The 19,908-nt window shown below is 41.2% G+C and overlaps 1 protein-coding gene across 6 annotated transcripts in view; it reads right to left on the bottom strand.

Annotated features, from left to right (window-relative positions):
* STAU2 (staufen double-stranded RNA binding protein 2) overlaps positions 1 to 19,908 on the bottom strand; it is a 246,499-nt gene that overhangs the window by 137,177 nt on the left and 89,414 nt on the right. For all 6 annotated transcript variants that reach the window (XR_014780205.1, XM_084786805.1, XM_084786804.1 and 3 more), the window contains 4 exons: positions 16,795 to 16,954; positions 15,435 to 15,542; positions 12,682 to 12,894; positions 5,742 to 5,879 (listed from right to left, as the gene is read on the bottom strand). Coding sequence is in view for 5 of the 6 variants with exons in the window: in XM_084786805.1 (XP_084642931.1) it covers positions 5,742 to 5,879; positions 12,682 to 12,894; positions 15,435 to 15,542; positions 16,795 to 16,954 (619 nt within the window). In the remaining variant the exon portion in view is untranslated. The remainder of the gene's footprint in view (positions 1 to 5,741; positions 5,880 to 12,681; positions 12,895 to 15,434; positions 15,543 to 16,794; positions 16,955 to 19,908) is intronic.

Raw genomic sequence — 19,908 nt, 5'->3', positions numbered from 1 at the left:
TTAAAGAAATTAATGGTAGTTGTATTAGCAACAGGAAGTCCTTACATCTTAAAGCAATGCATAGCACTATAACACATGAAGGTTAGTCCCAAATAAAACAGAAAGAGAAAAAATCCTCCTGTAAATTTTATGTGTACAAGTGAAAGCCCACCTGGAGCAAGCCGGGAAAACGGTGGCTGGGCTGCGGGAGTGACCTCAGCTTCCAGGGCTTCTACCTCTTCATACATTCTTGTATTTGATTTTTTAAAACCTTACTCTTTCACATGAATAAAGAATAAAGTTTATACCAACACGGGGTTTGTTCTAACTGCATTTAGTGCCCTTAATTTCCAGTAATAAACAAAAGAAGTGGAAATTCATGTTGGTGTCATTTAAATGAATGTCCAAAGTTTATATGAGTTTATATTAGGGCTGGAAACACTGCTCAGTGATAGAATATTTGCCTAACATACAAGGTCCTAGGTGCAATATCCAATATGGAAAATACCGTGTTAAATAGTTCATAAAGAGAATTAGTACAGAAGGCTGAGGATAATGCTGTGGTGAAGACGACGAAGACTTCAAGGGGGTGCAGGACTCAGGGAAGCCAACGCTCTGACTCCCTCTACAACAGACACTGCACAGCACTTAACAACTCCCTGAGCAGGAACAGCAGGAAGGGCAGCTATGTGTTGCTTCAGAAAGAAGAAAATTGATGCCAACTTCAGTGCTTATTCAATGATAACTACTCAGCGAACAGCAAACCTCCCATAACCTTTTGCAAGCAATTTAAACATAATCTGTACACATGTATACACTTATACTGTGCACTTTCATTTCAGTATATGTGAGCTATCTTATACACACACATTTCCTGAGTTAAGTATGACTGTTTTGGAGAGGTATGTACTTTAAGAGATAAAATTATAAAAATTCAATTAAAAAGAGGGGCAACAATAAGAAATCCACAAAATGACATTAAAATATTGCTGCTCTTGCAGAGGGCTCTGGTTAATTCACCAACACCCAGTGGCGACTCACAACTGTAACTCCTGTTCCCAGGGATGTGGAGCCCTCTTCTGGGCTCTGCAGGCATGTGCACAATGAGCATACATGCAAACAAAACATTTTAAACATACAAAATACAAATTACAAAGAAACCTTTTAAAAAGGAAATGCTAATAAGTAGAACAATGTAGCATGTTTATAGGTTACAGGCAATAGTAATATAATGGTTTATGCGTCCATCAATCTATAAATCCACCGAATTCCTATCAAAATCTCATGGGTATTTTACACTATTTGACAAGCTGATTCTAAAGGTTTATATAGTAGGACAAAGTGCTAGGAAGAGAAGAGTAAAGCAAGCACTTCTTTGCTTATCTGAGCTTTCACATAGCTGCCATAAGAAAGGTGCACATACTAAATCACGTTTGCTTTACAAAGGTACTAATGAGAACTGGCTGGGGTCTCAGTGTTGGTTAAGCACTAGCTGCAGATCTGGTTTTGGATCCCAAAGAACCCCACAGGGTGTACACGCAGGGTGTGGTGACTCCTGCGACTCCAGCTGGACAGCACAAGCACAAGGCATTCCCAGAGCAAGCTGCCCGACAGGTGGTCATTGTGGCAAATTCTGGGCTCCACTTAAGGTAGGATGCTAACAGCATTTGCTGTTCCTGCTCTACAGCAGGTTCCTGTCTAGTACCCACAGCTGAGTGATTAACTATTTATCATTTTCTGTTTTATTTAAGCTACTATTTCCATGACTACTTTTAAGCTTCAGTACATCAATCATGTTTAAGAAACAGGATCTACAGCACAAAGGTGACAAGATAGAAACCGAAACATAAGCATGCAGGTGACACAGTGAAGGAATGTACTTCCCAGGAATTGTAGTGGAAAGCCTAAATAACAGTTGTTGCAGCACATGAAACTACAAACGTGTTCACTGCAGAATTGCTGGAAAACAATCTCATATCATGTAGTTTAAATCTATAAAGTATTTTGAAACATATCATTGTTTTTCTACCAAGTGAGAAAGTCCATGTGATGGCCAGTGTTTGGCCTTCTGTGGGCTGCACTGAGAGCACTGCTCTACCAGACACTCGTGGCAGTTCCTTGCTGCAACATGAACTCACAGCGCCTGCCCTGTCAGTGCTGCCCTGACCCTGACCTCAACACAGGCTACGGAAGCTGTGCTCCCTTCCTCACCTACACTCCCCTAAGACTTACTATTTTTGCAGGGCTTGGCTTGTTCCCCAGATTCACCAGCCCTTACACTATTCTGGAACAATTGCTGGTAGAAAGATTAGACCAGCTGCATCAGAAGCTCCTCCACTTCTCGGAGGGGGTCAAAATGCTCACCAAAGCAAACGGAAGCCAAAGGTCATTGAGCAGCAAATCACAGCCGAGAACCTTCCATCTGTGCTCACATACTACACACGCACCCCACTGGGTCAGCTTGCAGTTTGCCACTGCTTTATCCCCACATCTCATGATCTCCACTGCCCGATGCCCTTTGACCCAAGGCTCCTGCCCTTGGACTTGGCAGCAATGTTGTTCCTATCCGGGCACCAATTCTTACCTGTGTCTGCCAAATTTCCACTCAGGCTATTCTGATCCTTCTAAAGACTTCTTCCCTTCCTAACAGGTATTTCCCAGACTCACTGCCCCTCCCCACCTGTCCCCTGCCTCGTACAACTTGTCTTTTGTAAATATTTATTCCATAGTCTTTGAATTGAATCTAGTGCTGACAGGCCATGCTCCTAAGTGACTCATTCCTTGCTAACAAACATAAGGGTCACTCAAAGGATCATTTGATTGTCAAAGTCAAGAAGTGAACATGGGCCATCCTCCTACAAAGCTCAGATAAGATTACAAATAAGGTCTTTACATTAAAATATTAACATCTGAGCAAAGCAGCGCTCTACTACCTTTCAGATGGTCAGATGATCAGTTGTTTGTAAATTTAAAAAAAAAATGTCTGGAAGAGCACTGAAAAAAATCACTGTCTTTCACCGAAACTCATGAAATCTGCTTTATACGTTTTTAATAACTTGAAGTTCTTAGTCAAAAGTATAAAAGTTAATATTACATGATTCACAATAATACAGATACTCACATGTAATTTAGTTATTTTCTGTTTGAAAATTAAAATCGCTCTCCAAAACAAATGAAAAGGTTTTTTGTTCCTCAGATTTATCAGTTCTCATATATAAAGAAATTTTCCCTGAAAGCTAGATATGAGGCGTAGTGGTATATGCCTGAAATCTGGAAGACAAGGTTTCAAAGTCACCCTTGGCTACGTGGTGCGCTCAGAACCAGCGGAACCTCTGTCACAACAACACCCATACCCCCAAAGGATAGATTCATTTTGGAACTAACTATCCAAATAATGTCATTGAATTTTTTCTTTTCTTATCTAGTAATCAACACAAGCAACTTGTATTCATTTTGTAACATACTAATTCAGTTTGCGGAGATATAGTAGATGAAAAGGAACATATGATTTCTAGATATATTTCTTCCACATTCAATTTTGCCACAATAATACTGCTCAATGAGTTTACACAAGAGCCTTTCCCTTAATAAGGTTGTTATAATATTCCAATGAATCTACTGGCACTTCCAGGGGAGAGGGTGACACAATATGAATTCAGCGTGAAAGTATGTAAAAGCATGGCCAAATGTCACTGTTTGCCTTGAATGTTTATGAATCCCACAAAATGGAAGCTGGCCCAAAATACTCTAAACTTCTCTCTCCAAGTGGGCAGTTCAATACACTCCACAGAAAAGCAACTCTATAATACAGCCCAAAGCAGATTATATTCCATGTATGTTTCTGTAATTTCAACCTTTGAAATTAACAAAATAGATCCTTAAATTCTTAAGAGCTAAAACAATTAGTATATTAGTGAGAATGCTAGAGCAATGTGAATATCTAGATACAGGGTGCTTACTAACCGCAGGGAAATCCCTAACTTTGAACCTTGACTACACCCCAAATTTGCTATTCTAAATAAGCCTTCTCAGAATGGAAAGCAACAACTACATGGCAAGTATTTACTACAGCCTTACTTTTATCAGTATCTGATATCCATATATACAGGAGTGCAGAACTTAGCTGTATCTGGATAACTAATACACACAAGGTTCCATGTATGGATGTTGAGATATCTGATATACAGTTCAACACTTAGTAAATAGCTGGTGTTTTTAATCTGTATTGCATGAAAGGTAATATCCTTGGGTTTGACTATAAAAAGTTTCACAACAGACAAATGTTTTAAGTTCTAACACAATAATTTAAATTTAAATACACTCTGGTTTATTACATTCTTCTAATGAATATCACTGTAAGAAACATTTTTGTAATTTTCAGAGCTATGTACTAGGTAAGTCTGAAACAATAAAATTAAAAGTTAGCTTTAAATATTCTATAGAGGGAGAAAGAAATCCAGTGAGGAAAGTGACAAGTCACAACCAAATCCAATTAGGCAAAGACCTTATTTGCTATATGGGGTCCATTATACTATTTCCTTCCCATACTTCAGTATCTTTTAAAAGATTTTCTATGTATGTGCTTGTGTATGAGTGTATCTATATTTTGTGTTTCTGTGTATGTATGTGACTACAAGTTTAGGTGTCCAAAGAGACCAGGGGTGTCTGAGACCTCCCACCTCTGGAGCTAGAATGACAGGAAGTTGTGAACTACCCGCTGCAATGTTAAGTACTACCTGATGAAGTATTAAGAACTGGACTTGGAACTGGGTGTGTTGGCCCACGCCTGTAATCCCAGCACCTGGGAAGTAAGAGGCAAGTGGACCTCTGTGAGTTCAAAGTTAGCCTGGCCTGTAAAGCAAGTCCAGGAAAGCCAGAGCTACACAGAGAAACCCCATCTGAGAGAGAGAGAGAGAGAGAGAGAGAGAGAGAGAGAGAGAGAGAGAGAGAGAGAGAGAAGGAAGGAAAGAAAGAAGGAAAGAAAAAGAAAGAAGGAAAGGAAGAAAGAAAGGAAATAAGGAAGGGGAGAGAGAGAGAGGGAGGGAGGAAGGAGAGTGAGCAAGCTAACTAGGGGCCTCTGCAAGAGGAGTGCACACTCTTAACCACTTAGCCATTTCACCAGCCCTGGATATGTTTAATTAAAAAAAAAAATTAGAACCAAAGTTGCTCCAAGACTATGGCTTAAACTGAAAAACATAGATGGGTCCAGCCAGGCCAGAAAGAACAAGGCAATTTGAGTGTTTCATCTCACTCCTAGCTCATACAGAGCAGCCAGTCTTCAAGTTTCTTAGCTGCACAACAGAGTTAGGTCTCTCCCTCAGACAGCTGGCAAGGCCAGACACTCTAATTTTCCAGAGAGCCCCATAACCTTATGCCCTTGGCCCATTTCCATCCCCTGTATCTATCCTTCTTATTTTGTGTCTAATTCCCTTTGTCTACGATCATAATAGTTAATCACCCTGGCTGTAAAATGCAACATGAAAAGTTAGGAGACAGACATTAAACGATAAACTCTGAGGTAAATAACCCACGTGAACTCACAGGTCCTGACAAATCTGAAGTTGTCTATCTAACACGTCCTTGACTCCAGCATGTTTCCACCAAGTAGATAGGTGAGTCTAAAGGAATGAATGCTTGACAGTGTCAACAGTTACACGGCCTTCCCAGCCCCGGCCTGTCTTCACCCCATCTTTGTGCCAGCCTGGGAATTCCTCAGTCTTTTCACTGATTCCAGAAACATTTACTACAGAGGTCAAAAATACCTGCATCACAAACTCCCGACGTCGAGGCATTCCACGTTCTGAAAGTAAAACATAATCAGGCTCCTTCTCCTTTCTGGCCTGTTGGATCTGAGCCAGGCGGCTGATGGGGTTCATTCCCTGACCATACTCGGGTCCAGCCTGAAAAATAGGAAAAACCTCAGAATCTTGACTGCAAAACTTATCAGACCCTGGAAAAGGCAGTGGTTCTCTCCTGCATTCCCAGCCCGCCAAAATGAACTGTAAAAGTGAAAGCAGGGTCATTAGAAAGATCTGTAACCAGCGTTTGTAAACAGGACCAGACACCTAGGCTGCCACTGGACCGGGGTTCAGAGACTGTAGAGATAAGGTGGACCACTTATGCTTTAAAGGCTGGGTGATCTCTCCAGTGTGGAAGGGTTGCTCCACGGCCTCTGTTCACAAATAACAACAGAAAACAAGAACAGGACAGGGTAAGACACAAACAGTGAGCAGATACTTGCAACATACAACTTTAAGAAGATGGATCCAGGCTCCAAAACATACTTTTAGAAACTCCTAAAAAGTATTAAGAAAAAGAAGATAGGCAAAAGGTGATGAATAGATAATATTAAAAAGTGATGAACAGGTGTATCACAAGAATGGAAGTGGGAAAAAGACTGATCAGCTTCATTAGATCTTGGCAAACGCATATTAAAACCATGGTGAAGTATGATTATACACCCACCAGTTTGGGGAAGTTGAGAAACCCAACTGCCCCAACAGGTAAGAAGGTGTACTGGATAGTTTTATGTCAACTGACGCAAGTCAAAGTCATCTAAGAGGAGGGACCTCGATAAAGAAAATGCCTTCACAAAACCTGGCTGTGGGCAAGCCTGTAAGGCCATTTTCTTAATTAGTGATTGATGTGGGAGGGCCTGTCCATGGTGGGTGATGCCACCCTGGGCTAGTGGTCCTGGGTTCTATAAGAAAGAAGGCTGAGCAAGCCATGAGGAGCAAGCCAGTAAGCAGCACCCTCCATGGCCTCCACATCAGCTCCTGCCTCCAGGTTCCTGCCCTGCTTGAGTTCCTGTCCTGACCTAGTTTGATGATGAACTGTGATGTGGAAGTGTAAGCCAAATAAACCCTTTCCTTCCCTAGCTGCTTTTGATTGCGGTGTCTCATCGTAGCAACAGAAACCCAAACTAAGACAGAAGGAGAATAACAGAAGCTCACACAGGAAGAGGGCAGAAGGGAGCACTATGTTGCCCAGGCAGGCCTTGAACTCCTGAACTACAACAGTCCTGAGTACGACAAACTATAAAGCACATTTCACCAAACTAGCAAGAAGCAAAACAGAATGAATGGAGAGAAGTAGAGAAAAATATCTATGTGCGGTACCAAGAGGATTTGATGATTTTGCTGTCACATAGTGTCACATAGTTCGTGCTGCCAGACACTAGATGAAGGAACCTGGGAAAGATTTACAGTAGCACATGACAAACTTGCGACCCTGAATCTGAGGCGCCTGTAAATGATTAAGCAGTACTGTGGAACACGTGATGTAGAACACAGACACACACGTGGGAACCATTTGTCTTCTCTCTAAAGACTGAACTGAACCACTAGGTGTAAAGGAGAAACTAGGAAGAGTAAAAGACCATAACGCTCAGAGCCAGCACAAGCCAGATCCCCCGAATTCATGGGGGGAGGAAGAACTGAATCCTTCAAGCTCTCCTCTGGCCTCCACGTATATGCCATAGTGTGCACACACAAACTCAAAGTAAGTTTTCAAAAAGGTTGTAAAGCTCACACTGCAATGGCTAGGCTGGCCGTGAGGGAGTCACGGAGACGGTTAGTTCTTGCTAGGGTACCACCACCACCAAAAGCTACAGAGCAAGGAAGTTACACAGGGTCCCTTGCAGAGTACAGCCCTCCGATTGGAGAAATGGGAGGTGGGGAGGGAGTTAAAACACAAAAGGAGGACAGACAGGTAAAATAACAGTAAGAACGCCTTAAAGTGTCATAAGGAATCACACTATTAAATAAATAAAAACAATGATACATGTAAGTCTGCGTATAAGTATAGATACATAGTTTACATGGACTTTCCACTTCTAGAACATCTAACAAGCCCCACTATTAATGAGGGTGAGAACTCCTTTCTTGAGTTGTTAGTTGGTGTTGTTAAAGAGACTCTCAAAATGCTACTGACTGTTGATAATGCCTTTGGTTGCTGAGTAGAGGTGGAAAGTAAGTCCCTACTGCTGAAGACATCACCATGTGTTACAGATATGGGTTCAGAGGCCCCTGAGCTGGAACTGACTTGAATGCATCCTCCCTGAGGACCACCTTTCATGGTATCAGAAGGCACCATGTGAGCTTCCAAAGGAGAGTGACAACCAACAGTCCTACCCAGCTGTAACACCTATGAGCCACATCAAAGACCAGCATGGCATGGTAACTCCAAGGGTGTAGTAGTGGCTTGGAGGTAACCAGGAGCTCTCTAACTGGACTTAAGACCTGCTCAACAAGAAGGAAATCATGCCTACTACTGGAAACCCAGGCAGCTTCCCAGGGTTAGGAAGTCATGGATCTTGAGGAGAAACTATAACCATCATTTTAATAAACAAGCATAACCCCTGACTACATTCTAAATATCTGTCCTTATACTCACAGACACGTGTGGTGCTCACCCCTCATCCAGGAAACCTCGCTTTGCAACACTTGGAGACCATTACAGAAAGCCACAACCAATCAAAACGCAGAGTTGTAGAGCCCAGTCCCAATGGATACATCTACAAAACAACTCCTGCACCAAGGCTCAGGAAACGCTGCAGAAAGGGGGCGCTGAAAGGCTGTAAGAGCCAGAGGATCAGGGAGTTTGCTGTGAGAGTGTGTCTCCTAGTAATGTCAGACGCTCCACACGAAGTATCACCAGCACGACTGCCTAAACAACGGACTGAACAAGGACAACAACAGACATGCCAAAGTGGATGGGGGGAGAGACCACAGCGCGAGTCCTCAAGCCTACACAGAGAACTGCAGGCAACTAAGGCATGCTGAGAGTGGGGGGAAGAGTCCTCCCAGAGAAGAGCACACTAGTTGGTTATCCAATATCAAGTGGACATCCCTGAAACCATGCACATGAAAGGAACATTATACAGACTGAGCGGGTTGTATTTAGAAATATATATATGCATACACACATAAACACACACACACACACACACACACACACACACACACCAACAATTAATGAAAAAAAGAGGCCAGGAATTTGAAAAAGAGCAAGTAGGATATAAGGGAGGGTATGGAGGGACAAAAAGGAAGGAGAAAATGTTATAATGATATTATAATCTCAGAACTGAAAGAAAAAAATTGAAAAAGGTCACTGTGAAAAGGAGATGATAAAAATGCCAAGTGCAGACTATAACTAAAAAGTGCGGCTGAAATTCCAGTAAAAAGATAAAAAAGAAGCTTTGGATGAGCCCCAGCACTTAGAAGCTGCCACCATACACATGGAGAGGCTCAAATAAACCTGTATTTCCAATGGGCAGCTGTCTGTATCTCTTTATTTCTATTGAGTCTCTCCTCAGAACATCTCTATGTTCCAAAGAACTACGATTGGCACATATTTTTAGTGACAATGAATCATATGCATAAGTAAAACTGAGGTAAAGGTAGAAATCTGAGAGCATCATGAATGGCTTGATTTTGTTCCTTGATTGACATTAACTATCAAGGGCTTGGCAGTTACATTATTCCTTGATATCAAGTCTCAGATTATCCTAAAAGCCAGTACTCTCATAAAGAACTGTGTCCAGAAAAATTTATCTGCAGTGCTGGAGAGCCTCCCTTGAGATCTTCCCTTATAGAAGACAACTATGCTAAAGAAGCAGTAAAAACCCAGAGCCATCACGTGGTAAGCTGTGTGACTCTGTAAGTCATCTTCAAGCCCAGAAAGAGCTCACAGTTACCAGTGCCCAATGAGCACTACAGGCAAAATAACTGGATCTGGGACCCATCTCTGGGTGGAAACAAATGGCCTCCCCTGTATGACAAACAGCATGATACACCAGACAGACGCGAGGGACAATGAGACGATGTGATGGGTTTTATTATTTTAAGTAAAATGAAGGTAGCTCATTACAAACATCTTCTTTACTTCTACTGAACATAAGGAGTCATACATCCAAGGTGCGGAAAGATATATAAATACGTGAAGAAAATAATAAAAACTCAAGATAATATCCAAACAAATCTATATATTGGCCTATAATATGATTATATTTTAAACCATCTAGAGTCCAGCTCATTATGTGAACATTCCTTTCTCAAAATAGCCTACATTTCAGAAAATCTCCAAGTTTTATTTTACATAAGACAGACATAGCAAAAGTAATTCCAAGTGTGATGTATGCAAGAAAAAATGCAGGGGTGGTTATCCAGTTCAGGAGTAGGAGAGGCTCGGAGAAGGCTTCTCTAAAGATGTCAAGTTTAAATAGAGATGTGAATGATGGCTAAGAGAACATTACAGAACAGCATACTTATATAATAAAAGCTCTGTTTCCTCCATCCCTAGGCTCTGGAAGGTAGTATTTTAACAACTGGCTTTTCAGTGGCTATGGCTAACACAGGAATTATATACTATTCTAGAAATATACATATATATTTAGCTTAACAGTTAAATAGATTGGATTGAGTTTAATAGATATTGTGATCAATCTTATGTGACCAATGTGATAATCAGCACTTTCTTCCATCATAGACTAGCTAGAGACTTTATATATTAGAGGATTTTTTTGATAGCTCATGGGTACCTTCGTGTGCTAGACAGAATAAGGTACTATATCAACTTAATGTTTGAGTAATTAATACATCAGTAATTTAAAAATATTTCATAATTACTAATGCATTCTGTGCATGCTTCAGTAAAGACTTAACCTTATGAAACAAGTACAAGTATTAGCCACACTTGATTAGAACACTATGCAACTTGCTCAGGGCAGCAAGTCACACTGCAAACTGGCTGCAAAGGCTGCCCTCGTGCCAGCTCTGCCCTGCTGCTCTCCGGCCAGGTGCACAGAGCACAGGGGAACACTCCACCCTCTACAGAGCTAGTGCAGCTCACCATCAGGATCCACATCCACATACTCCTCCTTAACGCTACCTTACGAACAGTGCGGAATGCTACTTCAGGGAATGCACCATTTACATTTTCTTCTAAGTAAAACAAAGTCAGTCTTCATAAAAAGAACAGGTAGTTAGTTATTCACTTCTGTATAAATGTGTGTATTTTCAAATAAAGCAGAGGCACAAAGGCGAAAATATTTGTGAAGAATATACCAAGTGTACTGGTGCACAATTCAAACAACAGAAACTCACCACCAATGATTACTAACTCCTATGTGCATCCTTGACTCATGTGCCACATGCCTGTGTGTGACAAGTGAGCTGAGTTAGGAGCTGAAATGCTGGTGACCTGAGGTGTTCTCTAGCAGTACAAAACCCCAGTTCCTCCCGCGTTGTCTACACTGAGCATTTGACACTGCCTGTCCAAAATGCTGAGTCATCCACTCCCAGCTTTGCCTTTTTTTTTTTACTTTTATCATGTAAATAAAATATGTCACAATAAAAGAAAGGATTATAACACCTTGAAAAGCCTTGGCAAGGCTGTCTGAATGGAAACAAAATAAATAGGTTTGACCTCAGAGGTCCACCCTGAGGATTGCGTATGTCAAAGCACACACAGCATGGGACAACGTCAGGCACACAGGGTGCTTTCCAGTCTTACCTAATGCTGCTAAAATCTGTTAGTGTTATTATAGGATTCCACCCTGTGTCCTGTTACAGTCCATGGTACCCTAGGAAGTTATGGTGTGCGGTGCTGCTGCTACTGTAAAACTGTGGATCAGAGCAGGGCAGGCTCCTCCACAAGATGGCCAAATAGAAATGAGCAAATTATCTGAGCAGGAGGAATAGGGGCTGGGAGACAGTTCAGAGAGTAAAATGACTGTTGCCCATGGATGAGGACCACAGGTCCCTGGAACCTACAAAAACACCTAGTGGCACGGAGGCCTGCCTATAATTCTAGTAAGTGATGGGCAAAGATTGGGTATTCCCAGAGCAGGATGGCTAGCTGAATTAGTGAGCTCTGGATTCAAACTTAGAGTGCCTGCTTCAAAGCATACATGGGAAATGATCAAGAAAGATGCCTCATGTTAATCTTAGACCTGAACACATATACCAACTTGCTCACATACATGCAAATACACATATACACATATATGGACACACAAAATAAAATAAAGTAAAATGAGAGATTATATCATCTACTTTACATGGTCATCATGAGAATTATATTAAAGAAGATAAAATGGATGCTAAGAAGTACAAATATAAAAAGAAATAAAATTATCATTAATTTACCATCACATGATCTACATCTTAATTTAGAACAAGAAACAGGGAAGAAAAGAAGTGGGAGGGCTGGAAAGGGGAGCAGAAAGGAGAGAAGGAAAAAGATTGAGGTTATTCTTTGCCCACTGGTTCAGGGGTCTATACCCAGTATACTATAATCACATATCGCTTAACAATGGAGAGACGCTCTGAGAAGATGCCATTACATGATTTCTGTTTCTGTGGAAACATCACAGTGATTTACACATGCCTAGATAATATACATAGTCTTCTACACACTTAGGCTGCATGGTGTAGCAACTGTTCCTAGGCTACAAACCTTTATGGCACGTTACTTACTAGAAACTTGAGGCAACTCTAACTCAGCAGTGTTTGCAATATTTAAATTATAGAAATATATGTAAACCTAAAGTATATTAAAATGTTATATAATTTTTCTGCTCCACTATATGATGGAACAACAAGCACATATGTGGTCTATGCCGATGAAGGAATACCACGCTGTGGCCCAGCACTGCAATAATTAAGTAAAATAAGTGGATATTCACAAATGTATGCTTACCTTTACTATTGTCTTAGGGCGTTTTTTAAAAAATAGTTTTGGCTTCTCTACCACAGGAAGAGGCGGAAGTTTTTTAAGCTCCTGTAAGACAGTGGTTGCTGCACGCTTCTTGGAGAGTTTTTTGCTATTCCCCTCTCCTTCTGCAGAAAATTCTCCCACTGATACCCGGGTAACAAAACTCTTCATATGTGGTGGTCCGCTTTCCTTAATAACCTATTAAATGCAAGCAAACTATTAATCAACACACCAGCATTTGTGTTTAACAGCATGAATCTTAATAGTCTCTTCAACTAATCCAGAGTTTTATGCCAAAATTACAGTAACTCTTTAAGATAGCTGTTCTGAAGATACAATATCAGCAATGTTCATGTGAAACATTTCTAATTCTAAATTGATCAAAGGTGAAAGAAATCTTGACCAACATGTAGTTTACAGTCAGTCATGGTTCCTCACATCATATAGAGCATAAAGCTAAGAGTGCAGAACATGGCATGTTAGCTATGATCCCATACCAGATAAGCCATGTAGAGTGAAAATAACATCATTACATATATATCTAATGTTGTCCTCTGTGAGGGTGATACACCAGAAGTCAAAGATGATGTTTTATCATTCCAAGATGAAGTCTTATACAATGGTCCATCTTATAGGACCACATATATGATTAGGATTCTATAAGATCATAACAGAGCAGGAAAATGTGTAGTATTTTTAGTCTGTGTTTACATATATTTAAATATTTCAAACACCATTGAGTTATGAAGCATCTTCCCATGGCAGATTTTCAAAAACAGAAAAAGGATGAAAATTAACCTCCCATCAAAAACCTGAAAGGCTGTTTTCCCCAGGGGATTCAAACCTTTAGGAATTCTAGTGGTGTGATCTTATATGCCTCACTGATGGACTGTGAAGACATGCAGGTTTTCAGAGTGAAGAATTACGGAACTCTCAACCAGGAATATTGCTGAACTGTTCAGTCTCCCTCTGACATTTAAACTATGTCAGCTTGTAGAGGAAAGATGGATGCCAAGTCCTGATTACTCAAAATGCTAGTTTCCTTTAAAATTCTGGCCTAAGGAACATACAGTATTTAGTTTACCACTTAATATTTTACTGAAATCTTATCGTCTAATATTGAAGTCCAATTAGGAAAAAGAATTTTTAAAAAACACAATATCTTAATAACTAAACATTAGTGGGATAAGGAATTAGTTTGTATACTTTCCAAGTAACTTAAGTTTACCAACTTAAACACCAACTATTCATTTTCACTACTCTGATGCACATGCTTATCAATTAAAAAAGTAATTCACTGGCTAAGGAGATGGCCTAGGGCGTAGGGTGACTGCTGTGCAGGCATGAGAACCTGAGCTCAGATTTCTAACATCCATGTAAAACCAGGCACTGCGGCACACGTCTGTAAACCTAACCGTGGGTAAGGTGAAGGCAAGAAGATCTCTAGCACTCACTGGCCAGCCTAGCCAAGATCAGTGAGAGCTTTTTCTCAAAAGGTCCCTGGCTCATTTTCAAGTTGTGGCACGCGTGCGCACACGCAGCAGCAGCAGCAGCAGCTGGAAGGGAATTGAATGTTCTGCCCTATGTCAACCTCTAGGCTAAGAGCATATTTGCATGCCTACACACATAGGCACCACACATAAAAAGTGGTTTACTGACTGAATAGGGAGCACTGGATGTTTAACCTTTCATTGCTCACATTAGATCATCAATATGATCATCAAATATTTGAACATAACATACAGATATGCAAAGGACCTCTGTGACTCTTAAGTTCTCCTTTAATCACTTAAGTCTTTAAAAGACCCCATACTCCATGAGTTTCCAGTATGAGACAGACTTCACAAGTTTTCCCAGTGGCTTCTTATTGGAATCAGTCTACTGTCAAGTGCTTTCTCTCTCTGCCTTCCTCCTTTGGCTCCTTTCAACCTCCTACGGGAAAGCAGCCAGGTCATCTGACCTGTCAGAGCTGTGCTCAGGAAGAAAGCAGTTTCTCAATCCAACATCCTTTTCAGTGTGTACAATGCAGAGGCGCCCCACCAGGTCAGCGCTGTGAAGCTGGAAGGAGAATCTCCCCAGTTTGTACTTATTTCCTCATTCTTGCCTACTTTCTACAGATCAGCTTTCTTACTATGGAAAGCATATAAAATTATTTTTAAAGTTTTCTCTTTTTTAAAAATCCATATACTTCTATAAATATTTAGTTGTTGAAAGCTATTTCATTCCTCTTTAGTGATTTGTCAGTTAATGATAAACATATTCTGGGGCACAGCGGTCATTCAGCCCTAGAGTATGTAGTCAGCATGTGGCAAAGTCTCAGGTATGATTCCCAGCATCTCCCCCAAAACAGGTCAAACAGTTTTGACCTACATACAATTAAAAGGAATTGAATATTAGCATAGTATCTCTAAACAATAGGTTGACTCATAACTTGAATTAAATAAGATCAAATTAACAATAAATAAACATCAAATCCTATAGTGTAACAGAAATTATGGTTAAAAAATAATCTTTATGATCAAAACGGAAATGTCGTGTATAAAGGTAGCCTAGTACAGAAAAGACAGTATTCCTAACATTACAATAATCTCTATTTCTCTGAGGCAAAAATGTTTCACAGGAATGGATGTCAGCACAGGAAGTACATGCACCCCTGCAGGAACCTAGCACACTATTTAGCGCGTTTAAACAATCAAACAAAAAGCAAAAACAAATAAACAAAAACATGTGACACGTACCTCAAAACTGACAGGCATATTCCTCTTCAGAGCAATTTCAAACACTAAGCTTATTTCAGATTTATTTGCATCTTTGTCATCATCCATTTCTTTTCCTGATTCACCATTCTACATCACACAAAAAAAAACAAAAACAAAAACAAAAATAACAGGGTAGCATTGGATCTGGACATCACAACACTTTTACACTGTTCTGCTATCTGGTGGGATTAGCCACAAAGTCAGCATAGCAGACACGGACGTACAGAGCAGATTCTCCTGGAACTACTACGGTCAGGGGCTTGCTGCCAGGCCTTTGGATTTTCTTTTGTTTTACCTGAAGTAGAAGCAGCTAACGCTGAGTCTGAAAAAATGTTCTACTCAGCCACACATTCTTTAGAGCCACCTCTTCTACTACAGAGCTGCGTGCCTGCCTCAGTCCCCAGATGCTGTTCTGATGTGACTTACATAACAGACAGAGGACAGGACTCAAACCAAGAAACTGGCACTGTGTGTGGACTAGCATCGCTCACTCATTTGCATCTTTAATGCACAGTTTTGGAGGGTCTCATCTGTTCTGAACAAAGTGTGTCCGAGATAAGAAAATAAAGGGGCAAACCTTGCTACCGAGAAGCTTAGGATCCAATAGTTGCAATGAAAATGCACCAGCAGAAAAACATGATATCCACCATTATAACAAATTTCAAAGAAAAAAAGACCACCATGTTTGGAGACGGGATAATCCAGGGGGCTGAACTGTAAGGTGTGAAATACTAAGCAGAAGAGGGTAAGACACTGGCCGTCCTACTGAAAATGCCTCATCTAGAGGCATCACTGAAGTTCTATGGAGAAAATGGATGGAATCTTAAGGATGGGTTAAATTCCCCAATAACCTTAGCACTCTAATTTGCACACTGCAGTAGGACTCCAGCCCTCACGCAATCCCCTCCTCCTTACATTCCTTGACATGAAGCTCGGAACGTAACCTCGGGCTGCAGATGTGCCTGTGAAGCACAGGGCTCTAGGTTCACTTCCCCGCAGCTGGAACCTGCTGTGGTGTTTGCCTACCCCCCTGACTCAGGTTAGCACATTGTAGCCGATGCCTAACACAAGGTGCATTAAACGTAAGCAACTGTATGTTCCCTTTCATCTCTAGACACATATGCCTAAACCCATGTTGCCTGGCAAGTGACTTCCATGCGTGAATCAAGGTCTGCCCAGCCGGAATGAGTGAGTCTACTACAGTGAGAGGCACCAGAGTGCAAACTGTCCTTCCCTCGCTCAACAGACTGTTTCCTTTATTACAATCCGTTTATTTGTCTACCAGTAACCTCCCGAGAGCAGCATGGGAAAGAGCTCGGTGCACTCAGCAGTACCACACCTGAGGAGACTTTTCTGGAATCGGTTCATTCTGCAGTGCTTGAAGGGCTTTCATTGCAGCGTTGTGTCTGGCAGCTTGTCGAGTCTTCCCTTCACCAAAGAATTCATTATTTCCTACAGTCAACTGAACATAAAAAATCTTGGGCATTGGGCAATGATACCTATAAAAAGAAAACACAAGCATTAGTGGTAGTTCAATATCAGTCCCTAACCATCTATAGCCATGAGATTATATCACTGAAAATGTTAGTTAGCAACTACATGATGGACTGCATATTCTCTTACCAACCCTAATAAAACTTTAACCTCATGAATGTATTTCTAAGATAAAATATGAGTCAATGTATCTGCACATAAGAGTGTACACTGACGTCTATGAACACAAAATTTAATACAGTAAAAAAAATTAAATACATCACAGAAGTTTTTCTAATTAAGTTTTAATCAGTTTTGATAGATGAGAACTGAATAGTTTGTTACTAAGACCAGGGAGCCATAGCAGAAGCTGGAGACAGGTGAACTCATTTAGGTGGCTACATGCACATTACTGGGCTTGTAGTAAATAATGGCTGGACTAAGCTAGGGGCAGAGAGACAGCTTAGTATGACATAAAGTAATAAGAATATCACATGACAGTAACAAAAGCTAAAGAATCTTGCCAATTATTTAAAAACTTTATTTTAAGCTGGCCACAGCAGGCGAGCATATTGCAGAAGGCAGTGACATTTTACCAAGTACACAATGCACAATGGCAGGATTAGGGTAACGGCACGTGCTCCCTGTTTGAAACACTAATTTAACTTTTGTTACAGTTACTCTGCTATGCTACATAGAATATATACATTCCTTCAACCCAACTGAACCCTATTAAATATCTCCTCCCCAATCTTTTTTCCCTAAAATCCTTTTCAGAATCTGATCACCACTATTCCACTTTCTACAGTTCTTCAGCTCAAACGATTAGCTTCCAGATGCATGTAAGAACATGCAGTGCTTCCTTTCTGTGCCTGATTCATTTCATTTAACATGGCTTCCAGCCCCAGCCCCATTGCTGCATATGAAACAATTTAGTTCTTTTTATGACTGAGCAACATTCCATTGTTATTCATACTTTTAGTTACTCATCATTGATGGATCCCTAGACTGATTCTAGATCTCAGATACCATGAATATTCATAAGCATGTGACTATTGACGTCTCTTCAAAGTCCACAGGGGAGACTGCTGAGTCATATGGTAGTTCTATTTATAGGTTTGGCATGTTTTGCTGTCTTTGATACTGCTGTTTTTGAGGATTTCTATGCAGGTTTTCCATAATGTGTGTACTAACATACATTCTCAACAACAGGATGTGAGAGTTCCCTCTTCTCCTTGTATTTTGGCTTCTCGATGAAGTTTGATGTAGTGCAGCGCAGTTTTTAAGCAAATTCTTACATAGGAAGTTAGAGACCAGGAGTTAGACAGACAGATAGGAAGGAGGGCCATGGCCAGGTAATAAAGGTGACTAATTTTCAAGATGGCCAGGTTCTTTCTTAACTTCCTGACTTGAAACAAAAGCCCAGCAGCTTAACACAAAAGCTCTGCAGACTTCTGTCTCCCACCAGAAGGCGCCTGCTGACGAACTAACTCAACAAGTTCAAGGCCTGTTCAGGTCACATAGTTCTGGATCAATCAGCTACACTAGCTTTTTTCAAACTGATCAACCCTAGGATAGGGAGGAAAATGCAACAGAGGCTTTAAAAGCAAGAACATCTTTCTGAGTTTCCCCCACCCCTCTTGCTTTGCAGAGGGCTTTTTCTCTATGTCCACTGCATGTGTGTGCTTTCTTACCCCCAACAAACATCTTTCTTAACTGCTAATTCTGTCTGCACAGCCTGACCTGTCTCTGAGGCCACCTGTTGCACCTCAGACTTTTTCCACCTTTAATTCTCTAACTGGCAGAGAAAATGAACCCAATCAAGACCCCTGGACTGCATCAGACTGTATCTAGACTGCATCAGAAACAACATAATAAAATATAGTCATGGTTGGAAAACCTAACAAAGTTTCTGCTTAATGAAACAGGAAGCAAAGCGTGAGTAGGAAGCTGTAACCATGCAGATGAGAGGGGATAAGAAGCTGAGAGAAGAAAGAACACATCTAGAAGACATTTTAAAACTTAAAATATGTAATAATGATATATCAACAATTCCTTATAGAATATCTTTTATTATAAGAGGATACTGTAACAACAAACACTATAGTAGAAAAGGCAAATCGTAAGAAATATAAAGTAGTAAGCCAGGCGTGGTGGCGCACGTCTTTAATCCCAGCACTGGGGAGGCAGAGGCAGGCGGATCGCTGTGAGTTCAAGGCCAGCCTGGTCTACAAAAGCGAGTCTAAGACAGCCAAGGCTACACAGAGAAATCCTGTTTGGAAAACGAAGAAGAAGAAGAAGGAGAAGGAGGAGGAGGAGGAGGAGGAAGAGGAGGAGGAGGAGGAGGAGGAGGAGGAGGAGGAGAAGAAGAAGAAGAAGAAGAAGAGGAGGAGGAGGAGGAGGAGGAGGAAGAAGAAGAAGAAATATAAAGTAGTATGTAGCAGATGTGCAGCTTGTCTTCATGTGGGGCCCCCCAACAACTGGAGTGGGGGCCCTCTCTGCCTCTGAGGCCTGCCTTTAGATCCCATTCCCCTAGCTGGGCTGCCATGTCTGGCATCAATGGGAGAGGATGTGCCTTATCCTGCAGTGACTTAATGAGCCAGGGCTGGTTAGTACCCATGGGGGACCTCTTTCTTCTCTGAGGAGAAGGAGACGGGGGAATGGGGGAGGGTGTTGGAGGGAGGGGACTACAAGGGGAGGGGGGTATGCGACAAGGATGTAAAGTGAATTAATACATTTTTTAAAAAGAAAAAGAAACAGGCTTCAGAAGTATTCTGTCTAGATAAGGTGGCCAAGGAAGTTTCACTGAGAAAATGACAACTTTGTAAAGACCTGAAATAAATGAGGAAACAAAGTAGACGGGAATCTGGGACAGTGCATTTGAGCTACACAGACCACTGCGTGCAGAGGCCCACAGACATGCTCAAGTCACTACGGAGGTCAATCGGGCTAGAGCTGGGGGCGGGGGGGGGGGTGAGGG

Source organism: Acomys minous, assembly GCF_964271855.1.
Source record: "Acomys minous genome assembly, chromosome: 1".
Classification (NCBI taxonomy): Eukaryota; Metazoa; Chordata; class Mammalia; order Rodentia; family Muridae; genus Acomys; species Acomys minous.
Note: the sequence above shows the minus strand (reverse complement) of the source record. Positions and strands in the feature narration are given on the sequence as shown.